Genomic DNA, 14,204 nt, shown 5'->3' on the forward strand with positions numbered 1-14,204 from the left:
ATCATCTCTGATCACAACAATTGGTAACAAAATGGGTGAAATCAGGGCGAATCCAGTGTTCTGTTTCAGGATCAACTGTCTCAAAGCGCATTTTGCCATACTTTCTTTACACTCTCTGTTTTTCCATACTGCAAAATTACCTGCAAAGTCATGCAGAAAGCTGCATGATACTGTAACAGCAGCAATACCCTCTGTATTCAGCACTGGTGAGGCCACACCTTGAGTTCAGTTTTGGGCCCCTGACTACAAGAAAGGCATGGAGGCCCTTTAGAGAAAGGCAACCAAGCTGCGAAGGGTGTGGAGCACAAGTCTTATGGGGAGTGGGAACTGGGATTGCTCAGTGTGGAGGAGGCTTGGAGGAGACCTCATCCCTCTTTGTGATCTGAAAGGAGGTTGTGACTATGGGGGGAAGGTTAGCATCTTCTTCCCAGTAACAATGATAGAAAGAGAGATCATGGCTTTAAGTTGTGCCCGTGTGGAGGTTCCCAGAAACTTCCCAGAAAGAGCAGTGAGGCAGTGGCACAGGCTGCCCAGGGAGCCGGCGGAGTCACCGTCCCCGGAGGCGTTCAAGGACCCTGTGGATGTGGTGCTGAGGGACACGGGTGGTGAGCACGGTGGGGAAGGGCTGCTGGTAGGGCTGGATGAGCTTAGAGGTATTTTCCAACCTTCATGATTCTAAGATTCTGTGAATATAAAAATGACAGCTCTCGCAATAGCGGTTCCCATCGTGTTGGGAATGCAAACACACCAGCGGGTTTGCACCCAACGTTGTCCTACAGCTGCGGAGCTCCACACACCAAAGACAGCAAGTGGCGTTACCTCAGGAAAACGCCTTTTTTCTATATCGGGGCTGTGAGGCGAGCCGCGGGGTCCGCGCGAGCCTAACGGAACGCAGGACGCACCCGCACGGCCGAGGCAGCGCCGGAGCCGGCTCAGCAGCCCACCACCACGGCCACTCCTCCGCTCCCAATGGACGGGCACGGCAGGTGGGATTAAAAAAAAAAAAAAAAAAAAAAGGCGGTACACTCGCCGCCCCGCCCCGCCTGCACCGACCGAGCATCACAGCCCGCCGTCGCCGGAGCGGCCGCCGACGCAGCGAGGCCCCGCAGCCGCCGGCGCAGCCCGGGCGCGGGGCGCTGCACGCTCTCACGAGCGCGCAGACGTCTGTTCGCCCATAGGCCGACAGACGCGCCGTGCCCGCCTCCCCGCGCCGGCCCCGCCCCTCGCCGCGAGCTCGCGCTCGGTCGGCTTGGGCCCGGGCCGCGAGCGCCGACGGTGGGCCGACGGACGCGCGCAGCGGCGCTAGGTCAGGGGAGGGGGAAGCGCCGCGGGAGCCGCCGCCGCCAGCGAGACCCGCCCCTCCCCCACCGCCCGCCCCCTCCCCACACGCGCACACGCCCCTTCCCCCCCCCCTCCCCCTTCCCGCACGCACGCGGACGCGCGCGCCGGGACCGTTGCCTCCGCGCGCGCCTCTACTCCCGCGCCGGCAGGGCCGCAGCGGCGTGAGCGCCGGCTCCGCCTGACCGCCGCTCCCGGCCCGGCCGCGGCCCCCTGGCCCGCTGCCGGGCCCCGTCGGACGCTGGCGGCCGCCTCGCGCCGAGGATGCTGAAGATGAAGCTGCCCCTGAAGCCGACGAGCCACAGGGCGGCGGCGGAAGAGGCGGCCGCGGCGGCGCTGGGGCTGAAGGAGGCCGGCGCGGCCCCGGACTGCCACCCCTCGCCGCCGCCGCCACAGCAGCAGCCGCAGCCGCAGCAGGTGCCCCGGGCGCCGGGCCGCGGGGGAGCCGCCGCGGGGCGGGGGTGCGGGCTGGAGCGGCCGAGCCAGCTACACGGCCTGGGGCCGGGGCCGGGGCCCGGCCCCGGCCCGCCGCCTCCCGCCTTCCCGGGCGGCTCCGGCCCCGGCCCGGCGGCGGCCCGCACCGACAAGGAGACGGTGTATGAGTGGTTCGGGCTGGTGCTGGGCTCGGCGCAGCGGCTGGAGTTCATGGTGGGGCTGCTGGACCTGTGCAACCCGCTGGAGCTGCGCTTCCTTGGCTCCTGCTTGGAGGACCTGGCCCGCAAGGACTACCACTGCCTCCGCGACTCGGAGGCCAAGGCCAACGGGCTGAGTGACCCCGGGCAGCTGGGCGACTTCCGCGACCCGGCCGTGCGTTCCAAGCTCATCGTCTACCTGGCCCTGCTGGGCTCCGAGAACCGTGAGGCGGCCGGCCGCCTGCACCGCCTCCTGCCCCAGGTGGACTCCATCCTGCAGAGCTGCCCGGCGCGGCGGCCTCGGGCGGGCGCCGCCGAGGAGGAGGGGGCCGAGGACGAGGAGGAGGTGGTGATGGTGATGGACGGGGCCGGAGAGAACGGACAGGGCCCTCTCCCCGCCGCCCAGGGCCTGGGCTTCGGCGCGCAGGAGGAACTGCTCCTGCTCTTCACCATGGCCTCGCTGCACCCGGCCTTCTCCTTCCACCAGCGGGTCACGCTGCGAGAGCACCTAGAACGCCTGCGGAGGGCCCTGTGCGGGGACCAGGAGGAGGAAGAGGGCTTCGGCCGCCACCGGGCCCAGGTAATGCCGTGCTCCGCGCCTTCCTCTTCCCCTATCCTTCAGCCCTTCCCCACTTCCTATCGGTTGAAGCAGAGCCCCCCACGCGGGGCTGTGGCTTTCTCTGGTTTTCTCCTTGGCCCAATCTGGTTTTCAAATTGTGTGTTGTGCCATAATAACATAAAAATGCCTGATCGTGACTTAAAGGAGGGGGGGGGGGAGGGGGAGGTTCTTGTTCTTGGCCAGCCGAATGTTCTGGTGTGCTTCTTCTCAGACCCTCCTTGCTAGAGTGTAGGATGCTGAATGCTCGTAGCGCCTGGTACGCTTCCTCGCACACCACAGTCCTGATGGCGAGGCAGTTTAACTCAACTCATAGAAATAATAGTAATAGTGTAATAGTGCTAGATAGAAACCATAGAATATTCACAAGGAGCTTGGGACAATAGGAGGTGTTGGAGTAATTTTTACATGGAACCTGTTCTTCCTGCCCCCCCCCCCCCCCCCCCCTTCCCAGTGAGATTTATAGTGGGGTTGGCAGGGACCAGGGTAGCTGTTGAGGGTCAGTGTCTGTAGGGTTGCATCTCTCCAAAGCTGCGTTCTGTGAGGCGGTTGAAGGTCTTGGGGAAGGAGGTTGGCAGTCGTTTTACTGAAGGAGCAAACTGAAATGTCACAACTGGAGCTTTTGTGGAAAGAAAAGCTGAATTTCTGTGCGGCTGTCAGGAGGCAGCAAGGCACATCTTGAGCACAGATGTGCCACTTGTTGCTGAAAGGCAGCAATCCCAGAACACAGACTTTCCTTGAGTGGCACTGGAGTACCCTCATTTGCAGCAGCTGTATCTAAGTGCAGTTAATCTCATTTTGCCCCTTTGATAAATGTCTGCTTTAAAAAAAAAAATCAGCCCTGTATTTATGCAACCAAGCCATTGTGTTGGAGCTCTATGGTTTTTGGTCTATAGATGGCCTCTCATGCAAAGAGGAAGAAAGGGCTGGAAGATAGGTACTTACAATGCAGATAGACTGCTGAAATCAGACACGTGAGGTTTTCATCGGGGACTTAACAGAAAAAGGTGGAAAGCAGCACAAACAGTTGTTTTTAAGTTTGCGTTCAGTGCTGTCCATTTCAGCCACTCCTGGAAAACTGCTGCCCTGCTGAAGTAGCGGCAGCCCCTTTCTCAGTTTGGTGGGAAAAGGATATGCTTTTGAGTAGTGCTCGAAGGAGATGAGGATGAATTGTTAAGACTTCAAATATGCTCAGTAAAGGCTTGTATCGTTTTAAGGCCAAAGCACATTTGGCAGGTCATTGACTAGTGGGTGGATGTTACGGTACTGAAATCATAATTCATAGCATAAGTCCAAAAAGTGTTTGTTTTGGCTCTTAGGCCTGCTCCAAGTCTAGCTATCCCAAAATGAGTCCTGGAAGTCCTTTCTCAGGGAGAGAGGAGGGGGCTGGAGGAAGCGGTGAGGCTGGGCTCTGATCTCAAGAGGTCTGAAGCACCAGTAACTGGAAACGCACTGCCTGACTGAGGCTGGCACCCCAGGCACGACTGTTCAGAGCCCAGGTGAGGGCATCGGGGAGCTGACTGCTATAGACTACTGGAATTGAAGTCTGTGTTGTGCAGCGTTCTGGCTGCAGTGTCAACACAGCCTTCCAAGTTGTAGTGGTTTCATTTACTGAGGGAACGCCGAGTGGCCCGGCCCAGCTTGGCTGAACATACGCATCACATAGTTCCTGGTCTGCACGGGCCTGAAGCTGCATCCCTGCTGCGGGGTTTTTTTCTTTCTTAAATTGTAAATAAAGCAGAGCTGCTTCCAGAGATTAATGGCCAGTGGGTACCAGAGGCATCGATGGGTTTTTGCTGAGGTTTTTCAGCTCACATGTGTAGTGGACACCCTTGGATGTCACACTCGAGGTAACAGAGTACACATGGTTAAAGGTTTCCCTCTGCAAATGCAGCCGTACTGTGAAATTGGACTTGATATAAAATCCTGTCAGGTGCCCACGTGCTTTTTATCCTCCTTTAATCTGTGAAATTTAGTGCCTTCAGGGCACCGCGTTTATGCTGTGAGATGCTTTATAAAGAGCTCTTTGAATCTTCCTGGGGCCGGCTTCAGGTGGGAAGGGCCGGGCCTCCAGCAGCACCTCGCGGCCCGGCCGGGCCCTCCGGCACCAACCCGTCCCTGAGGCGTCGGACAGCGGCCGTGCCCTCCTCGCTGAGGCCGGGGGGAGGTCAGAAACGGCCTTAGGGCGGAGAACGCCGCCCGCAGCCACGAATGGCGCCGCGGCGGCCGGCCCGCCGCCCGGCCCGGCCTGGCCCAAGGCGCGAGGAGGAGGGCTGACCTCCCGCTTTGTCTCCCGGGTGCGGAGGACAGAGCCGTCGCGGCCGCACCGCGTCCTCCTCCCACCTCCTTCCCCGCTGGCAGCAACAGGGCCGTCCTTGGGGTCGCGCCGCCCGACCCCTCCCCGGGCCGCGCCGCGAGGACCGGCGGCCAGCTTCCCGCCCCCGTTCAAGATGGCGGCGGCGGGGCCTGCGCGCTTGTCACGTGCCCGCAGGGCGGCTTCCCCTCCTCCCTCCGGCCGGGGGCGGGGAGCCCCGTCTTGCATAACGGGAGGGCGCCGTCGCTCCCCGCCGACGTAGCGGCGCGGGCGGACCCGAGCCGCCCCTCCCGCTGCGCTCCCGGCTCTCCGCCGAGGGTCCCGGGGAGGGAGCTGGCGCCCTGTACGGCTGAAGTAATACGCCGAACCGCGGTCGTGTGAGATCAGCTCCGGAGGAGATCGGTTCTGCTCCGGGCCTGACAGACTGTTCTGTGCCCTTCGTGGCGTGAAGCCCTTTGAGCGAGGACCGACAGCCCCCCTAGGAAAGCTGGAGGGGGGCCTCTTCGTCGGGAGGTGTAGTGATAGGTCAAGGGGAAATGGCTGTTAAAGGAAGTTTATGTGAGATGTGCATCGTAAGTTCTCCACTCAGAGGGTGGCGAGGCCCTGGCACAACTGCCCAGAGAAGCTGTGCTGCCCCATCCCTGCAGGTGCTCAAGGCCAGGTTGGATGGAGCCCTGGGCAGCTGAGCTGGTGGGTAGTAGACCTGCCTAGGGCACGGGTTGGAACTGGGTGGGTTGCAAGGTCCCTTCCAAACTGAACCTAAACTGTTCAGTGGTTCTGAGATGTGAACTGCATGTAATGAGCAGTGATGCTCAAGAGGTTCACCTGTGAAGAATTTGACTGATGGTTACGTGTTCTGGTTACCGGAGTGTAAAGTTTTATTTTTTTAATATATAAATATTCATGTATATATATATGTATAAATCATATATATTTTTATGTATAAATATTTATACTTTTTAATATATGAGTGTTTAATGTGAGGTCAATCCTACCAGACAACAAAGACATAACTTTTTTCCCCCTGTGACTTTGACTGTGTATTCTGGTTAGGGTCTTTGTTGTCTGGTAGGATTGACCTCACGTTGAAGTTGCCTCTTGATAGAAGATTAATAGAATTGTTACTCTTGGTCTCCTGTTCTAATTATCCTTTAAGAACTTAACATTTCTTAGTGATAACCTTTTACGAATTCAGCTGGAAGTGGTCGGTAGATTCAGAGATATTGGGGAGAGTGCTGATGGAGTGGGATCTGCAGAAGTAGGATTGCATTGTAATTGCAAAACCTTTGTTTCTTTAACTAAATGTTCTGAAGCACTTTGTTTAGTTAGGGCAGAAACACCTGATACAATTTGCAGTTTTTGTAATGAAGATGGAGTAACACTACTTGGAAAGCAAGCCTTTGGTGAATTAAGCTGTGCAGAATGTGAACTTTGAATGTAGAGTTACATATAAAAATAAACAAGCAGCATTCACATCTGTATTCATAAGCCAAACTTACCAATGTGCTAAAAGTCTGCTGATATGACTATTATAATATAATCATTTTAAATCAAAGAACACAGCTTAATTCATGTGTTGATTATATATTTTTAATACGTGCATAGAGGTCGAAGTTTATTGTCTGTCATGCTCAATTCCACACCTCAAATTTGAATGCTGTGATACTGAAGGAGGTCTGAATACATGCTAACGTAATAAATGTGATTTGTGTTAGACATGGGAGCATTTAATCAGGCATATTTGATGGTAACAGAACTGAGGTTCTATTGAAATAAGCTATCTCCTGCAGGTAATTGTTTGGTGAATAGTATTGCAATTAGCTGACTTGAGGAGTCTTTGCAGCAAAAGTCCCTACTTAAAAACAAAGGGAAAGTTTCTATTTACGGAATACTTGGTTTAGTAGTTTCTATTTATGGTTTATTTTGTCTGTGAAGGAGAAAGGTACTTTCATGATTGATCTTCAGTGACTTGCAACTGAGAAAGATAGTAGAACTTAATTTTAGATTCTAAGAGCTATGAGGGAAAATACAGGCAATCCCATTTTGAATCTGCAATAGACCAATATACTCAGCTTTAAGTATCATGGTGTGAGGGAAAGTGTGTTTTCAGGCTGGTTTAAATAAGGCAGAAGCATGAAGTTGCCATCTTGTTGTTGGCAGAAATCTTTTTTATTATGGTATGATGTTTTACATGTTTTGCACACAGAGATACAAAGTGCTCGTGCTCTCTTAGTGACCGTAACACCCTTGTCTCTTAGCAGAAATTTTTCTCGCTCGAAACAGGAGTTAAGGATGTCCAGAAATGTTTCTGGAAGGCTTCTGGAAAGGAAGTCATAGATAAAATGAAAGAGCTTTGTTAAGTGAACTTACCTTGGGCTTCATCAACCTCTCTCTGGTTTCCATGTCAATTTCTTCTCTGTTGTCTTAAATAGGCAATGGTAGCATTGCAGGTATACCCATGGCTTCCTAATGCTTGCACTTACTTTACTGTTGTTAAGCCGTGGCTGGGTTTTCAGCATTGCCCAACATTATTTGTAGTCAGTAGGATCTTCATGGCTTGTAGTCATGAGGATCCTCAGTTTATTCTTTCTGAAGAAAAGGATGCAGATGCCAGAGGTAAGACAAGTATCTATGACAGCACTAGAGTATGTACATGTCTCTCTACTTCAATCTCTGCATCCCATTTGCTTGTTGTTATTGATGTCTAGCCATAGATGTTTTAGAAGACACTACTGAATATCTACATTTCCTCCCTGATTTAATGAGGCTCTTTAGCGTTCTCCAAATCATAATTGTTTATACTTGTAGAGGCTGAAGTTTGTGGAAGACAAGCTCAAAGATTTGGCTGCAAATTACATTGCTTCGTAAGCTTCCTGACTTTCCTTAGCCTCCTAATCTCGTCCTTTATGGTGGAAGAAAGTGAAAATACATTTAATTGTGAAAAGGGATTTGAAGCCTTCAAAGCTATCTTAGGAGAGAGAGAAAAGAGAATGACAGATTTTTTTATTGTTCAGAACTTCTGTACATGAAAGAATACTTTTAAACCTTGCATCTTAGATGTATTATTCCGTGTAAGGAGTTGGAAGAAGTAATGAAGGCTTTGTCACCTCTCAGTACTAATTGTACTTCAGTGAACCATTCTTGATGTTTTTCAATCTTTCTGTCACTGTAGGTGGTTGTGAGAATGACTTCTGTGTATCAGTCTGAACATCCAAGTAATTTTCTTCTCAGTCAACAGACAACACTGAAGCTACACGATGTTGTGGGACAAACAACCAACGGGAGATGCAGGAACATCTGAACTGCTACATTACTGGCTTTAGCTGCAAGATCTGTGTTTGTCATGGCCTGGCTAGGCTGGGTAGAAATTGTGGTTTAAGTCCAGGTAAAAATTCTGGTGCAGATGGGTGTTGAAGACCTTTCTGTGTGTTGAGCAAACATAGGGTGCAGCGTTCTGTCAGCATTGAAAATCACTGCTGTTGTTGAGATGCCTGGTTCTTCGAGTTTAGTTGCCATAGGCCTTGATAGCTGAAGTTAATAATCCTGTGTTAGAGGTTGGTATACCCTTTGTCTCAAAATTGTTGTGATTTTGCAGCGCTACAGTTTGATCTGTATGGAATTGCTGAAGCTTTTGTATGGTTTGCTTACTCCCCAAATCACCTGGCGACCTACTGGAAGCTTTCTGTGTCCCTCGCAGTATATTGTTGCTGCCTCTTATAGATAGTTTAAACACTGCAGGCAGCTCAGCTCAGCACCACACAGCCAGTCACTCATTCTCCACAGGTGGCATGAAGAGAGAATCTGAAAGATAAAAGTGTGAGAACTCACTGGCTGAAACAAGGACAGTTTACTAGTAAAGGAAAAGCTGTGCACACAAGGAAAGCAAAAGGAGTCTGTTCTCTGCTTCCCACCGGCAGGCAGATATTAATCCACTTCCAGAAATGCACAGCTCATCAGAGATAATGGTGAAGACAAACCCTGGCTATTGCTCTGAATGTGCCCCCTTTTTCCTTCTTTCCCCCAGCTTTTATTGCTGAGTATGATGACATGGTATGCAATATTCCTTTGGTCAGCTGGGGCCAGCTGTCCTGGCTGTCCCCTCCCAGCTTTTTGTGCACTCCCAGCCTCCTCTCTGGCAACATCCCCCTGAGCTTTTTCCAGTCTAAACAGTCCCAGCTCTCACAGCCCTTCCTCAGAGAAGAGGTGCTACGGTCTTTTCATCATCTTTGTGACCTGTTGTCTGAACTCTGTCCAATGTGCCATGTCTCTCTTGTTCTGGGGAGCTCAGAATTGGATGCAGAGCTCCAGTCATGGCCTGAGTTAGAGAAGAATCATAGAATGGCTTGGGTTAGAAGGGACCTTGAAGACCATCTAGTTTCAACCCTCTGCTGTGGGTGGGGACACCTCCCACTAGCTAAGGTTGCACGCTTGTTGGAGTTGTGAAGTTAAAAGCTTGCAAACTGGAGTGTAACTCAGCAGCAATGCCAGTTGAGCAGTTGCCTTCGGTTTTATCTTACATCTGGCTTGCAGCTTGTTCAAGAGAGTAAGAGGATTTTTTTGCATGGGTGACAATCTGCTGCATCAACAGTTGTCATCATTGTACAAGTTTTCAAGAATTGGGTCTGCTGCTACCCCTGCTGTATTTTTGCATCCAGGAGTATTAGGTGCATGTGCTGAATTTCTGTTTAAGTACAAGACAGCATGAATGTGCTCTCTCTCTATATCCAGGCAACAGCACTAAGTAAGTACTAGAAAGCAGTTTCTGTTGCATATGGTCTTGAGTCTCAAGGCTTCATCTTTCTGCTCTTGTCATCAGGAGAGGGTTCAGCAGGCACGTACATAATGTGAGGTTTCAGCTGTTTACTTTGTAAGAGGTCTTACTGAGCCTTTGTGCCAGCATGGCTACATAGCTCTGCATCTGCTGTATAGCAGTATGGCAGTAAGGACAACAGCTTGTAAGGATTGTTTTGAGTGAATCATAGCTTTGGTCCCACAGCTGGCACCAGATCTCCCAACTCGGGATATTCTCCTCTTCTATGATTCTATGAATCTAATAGAGATTACTCTGATGTTATTCACATTTATGTAAGGTACAGGTGTTGCGTTTAAGAATGGTGATCCTTCCAAGGTGCTTTCTTTCATGTTTGTTTATTAACATCTGGCTTTGTTTGCCAGTTTCCCACTTGTACATGAACGAGTAAGCTGTGCTGGTTTGCATCTGCACAGCCTGCAAGGCTGCCCCTAGCAGCACATCAACTGAAGTCTTGCAGAAAAACAAGCTTTTGTTTTTTGGCATGTAGAACTAATCAAGCTATCCAACTGCTGTAAGCAGGTTTCCCTTGTTAGTGTTCATCAGAGCTGATGCGTGAATAGATCTTTTATGAAAGTGCAGTGCAAACATCAGAAGACTTATGTGCATCAATCACAATGATTAGTATGTTATCCAGTAACAGATTTCATTACATATTGCCAAACCGATACCAGCATGGCTTTTTTTTCATCAGCAGTCTATGCTAATAGAAGGCAGTGTGGACATCTGTTGTGTGTAGACTAGCTCACATATGTTAGTTTAACAGAGCAGTGTCCTCTTGAGCAGTATGACTCACCTTTTTCAGCGGCTGATGCTTGTGTCCTGTGACTTAAAAGGCATCTCAAGCACCAGGTCTTTCTCTTTAGTACAGTACTTGTTTCAACCATACGAGCAGGAATGGTGTTCTAGCTGCAGTGCTCTGGTCTAGATTGTGAGAGCAGACAATTTCTATAGCACTATTTTGCTTCACTTTCAAAGAGAAATGTAGCTAACGTCACAAAGATCTGTGAGATTATCAGATGAATTATCTGGCAACTCATTTGTGGCCACCCACACTTCTTGCTTCACTGTATTTTAATCATGATCAGCAGCGCTACAAACCACAGCATCTTTACATGTAGAAAGGAAAGCTGGAGCTCCTCCTGCACTGACCGTGGGCCTGCAGAGCTGCTTCCCTCGTGCTTTACTCGCTGCTCTTTCTCTCAGCTGCTGCGTGGCATTTTTTATCCGTGCTGAAATATGTTATCACAGATGTGTGAGCAGCGTTACGTGTGGACTGGCAGCAGCTCCATTTCAGAGCTGGCTGAAGCTGCCTCTTATCTAACTGTATTTCTGTATATCTCCTGTATTCCATCACGTCTTATGAAAGCTGTCAGTCACAGAATACATGCATGTAATACTGGTTTAAATTGCCAGGTGAAGAGTTTCTCAAGTGAATTATTTTTTTTCTGTGCTTACAATTATGTGTAAAAATATCCATGCCAGGGCTTGTTTAAATACAGGTTTGAAGCCCATATTATTTTGCAGTTTAGAGGGAGCCCTTGAATGTGAGTGTAGTTCATCTTATAGGGAGAATGTTGCCGTAGGTAGAAAAGTAACCGTGGTAGAATAATTCTCTGCAAAAATATTTGAACACTGTTACAAGGATGGTGTATACTGCTGATGAGAAGCAGTTTACTAGTTTGAAGAGGTGCAGCAGCAACCTTTACTGCTTCTCTGATAGAAGCAGTAAAGCTTCTATCTGAGCAAAATATATGTTTGAAATAAATTTTATTTCTAAACTCTTTTAAAAACTGCTGACAAATTCTTTGACTTCCTCACTTTAGTTATTTCTTAGAATAGACTGCAGTTTATTTTTCTATTAATAGAACAAATGTCCTGATTTAAAGAGCAAAGTTAAGTTCTGACTTCAAATTGATTTGGTTATAAATCTTTTTGTGTGTGGTTTTTTTTTTTTTTTTTTTTTTTTTTTTTTTTAAGTAAAAGAAAGTGATGATCAGGTATAACTCTCAGTTGACTCCTTAAAATGAGTGCAGCTCTGCCTTCAGCTCTTAAAAATTTAATAGTTGGAGAGCTGCTGTCAGAATAAATGCAAATTTCTGTTGTCTTCTGCATGCAGTGTGGATGATATCACAGCTGCTTTTGGCAGAACACATGGATGCCATTTAACAAAGGCTTTACTTCTACCAGGCAATAAACGTTGTCTTTTTTTTTTAAAAAAAAAAAAAAAAAAAGGGTTCAGTTCTCTGATTTCAGGAAGATTCACACCAAAACATGCACTGAACTTGTTAATTTAATATAGTTGGTCACAGCCAGTTAGTCATACGTATGGACAGTCTTAAGCAAATCTGTTTTAACAGTGTGAATTTAATGGTCAAATGCTAACAATTCTGTGAATATTGCATGCCCGGTAGTTAGCACTTAAGAACTGAAACGCTTGCTTTTGGTTGTGTGTTTGGGTGTTAGGAAATACCAGACAAAACAGTGTCAGTGGGAGTCTACAAGAGATCTTGGAGTGGCTCTCACCAGGCTATACTTGTGAAGCTTGCAAATTTGCTAGAGCTGCTAAAATGCAGTCCCACTGACACACAGCTTCTTCCCATTCTTGTTCCTGGTCTGACATTGTGTTTGTGATCTGTTAGACACTTGGAGCATGAAAGGATGCTTTGGTCAGTAAAGGAGTTTGCTGAGCTTGTCTACAGAGTGACTAGGGGTTGGTGTGAGTTTTAGCTTGACACAACAAGAGCTGTGTATCTTAAGTCGCATTGCTTTGAAAGCTGAAATTACTGATGCTCAGTATAGTACGTAAGCCAAATGCTGTCTTGGGTGAGAGAGCTGTAGTGCTTTCCAGTTCCTCTGCCCATTTGCAGTGCAATCTAAGGGCGCACTGATGCTGATTTTATACTGCCATGGACTTATCCAGTGTACAATCAGTTATAGGTATGTGCTGGGCAGGATTTACCTGAGTGCTCAAGGAGTTCTAAGTATTGTTAGGAGTTACCTCAGTTTATAGCCAAGCAGTAGATTGCTGATGTAAAGCTGGTTAAACAAAATGAAGCAAGCTGTGCTTGGATCATCTGTCAAATCTTCAAAGTTCATTGAAAAATTTGTGGACTGTTTTGTTGTGTTTTGACACTTGTGCTTCCTCAGTGTGGTTTTTTTGTGACAGTCTTGGATCCTCAATACCAGACAAGGCTTAACAAGTCCTATCTGCTGGTTTGTCCCATCTTGAGTCCTTCAGGAAAAACAGATACACAACAAAAGCAACTCTTTCACGTTCTGGCACTTATTTGTAAAACTTTATGCTTCCTTTATTTAAAAATAATAAAAATTCTGCCAAGGATTTATCTTCTGCCCCTGTCTTCTGAAGGACGTAATGCAATAGCACTCTTTATCCTGAATGAGAGGAAAAGACTGAACTTTAAATATGTACCTGCTTCAAAAAGTATCCATTTCCTTCAGTAACTATATGTTTTAAGAAATTCTAATAAGGTTATTGCTTTACTTCTAGTTTTCACACAGACCTAAATATTTCAGACAGCTAAGTATTTGTGGTGCAGTGAATACTCTCCATCTAATTTGCTTCTTTTGAAAGCTTTTTCAAGAAAACAAACTTCTGTTCTACTTTCCAGTACTTAATAAAGAAGAACAGTATGTCACTGATTTGTGCTAAATAGAGAACCTTCTTTCCTCCTTTGTGTTGCTGCTACCCTGCATGCCATCCCACTTGCCCAGAGGTCAACATATTTGCATATTGATGGTACTTGCATGCATATACTAAGCTCATATGTTTACTTGTTACAAGTAAAATGAGATACCTGACTTAAAACATGAACTCACTGCTAACTTCCAAGTATTTCCTAATTCTATGCCCATGTTTTTTTTTAAGGTGTTATTTTATGTCACTTCTTTGAAATGTAGACTTACGTTGGTCAACTGGCAAAACCTGTTACCTCTAAAGTCACTGGAGGCATTACACTGCTTTGAATTTTATGTTGGCTAGTTGGATTGGTTTTTAATGTTTGGTCACTGAAAGATAAGTAAATTGATACGTAAACGTTTTCTCTCAATTTGGGAAAAATTATATAGGTTCATATTAGTGATGGGACTAAAAGGAATGGCATCAGGTGCTCCAGGGGATGTTAGGAAAAATTTATTCTCTGAAAGAGTGGTCAGGTGCTGGAATGGGCTGCTCAGGGAGGTGGTGGAGTCACTGTCCCTGGAGGCATTCAGTAAACATTTAGATGTTGTACTAAGGGTCTAGTGGTGTAGTGGGAAACATTGCTGGTAGATGTATGGTTGGGTTGGTGATCATGGAGGTCTTTTCCAACCTTGGTCACTCTATGATTCTGTGTTACCCTAGGAGAAAAAAAGCACACAAAGTCCATTTTTACTTAACATCTTTCTGCTAGGTTAGTTCTTCTCCCTAGTTTGGTTTCCTCCCACTCTGGGAGACTATTATAACTACACAACTATTACTAATATGTATCACTA

At 48.1% G+C, this 14,204-nt stretch overlaps 1 protein-coding gene across 2 annotated transcripts in view; it reads left to right on the forward strand.

Moving 5' to 3' along the window:
- Nucleotides 1–1,587: 1,587 nt before the first annotated feature.
- Nucleotides 1,588–14,204, forward strand: part of ZCCHC2 (zinc finger CCHC-type containing 2) — a 41,558-nt gene continuing 28,941 nt past the window's right edge. For both annotated transcript variants that reach the window (XM_048939281.1, XM_048939283.1), the window contains exon 1: nucleotides 1,588–2,550. In XM_048939281.1, the coding sequence (XP_048795238.1) occupies nucleotides 1,603–2,550 (948 nt within the window). In that variant the 5' untranslated portion in view covers nucleotides 1,588–1,602. The remainder of the gene's footprint in view (nucleotides 2,551–14,204) is intronic.

The sequence above is a fragment of the Lagopus muta genome, chromosome 3 (assembly GCF_023343835.1).
Source record: "Lagopus muta isolate bLagMut1 chromosome 3, bLagMut1 primary, whole genome shotgun sequence".
Taxonomy (NCBI): domain Eukaryota; kingdom Metazoa; phylum Chordata; class Aves; order Galliformes; family Phasianidae; genus Lagopus; species Lagopus muta.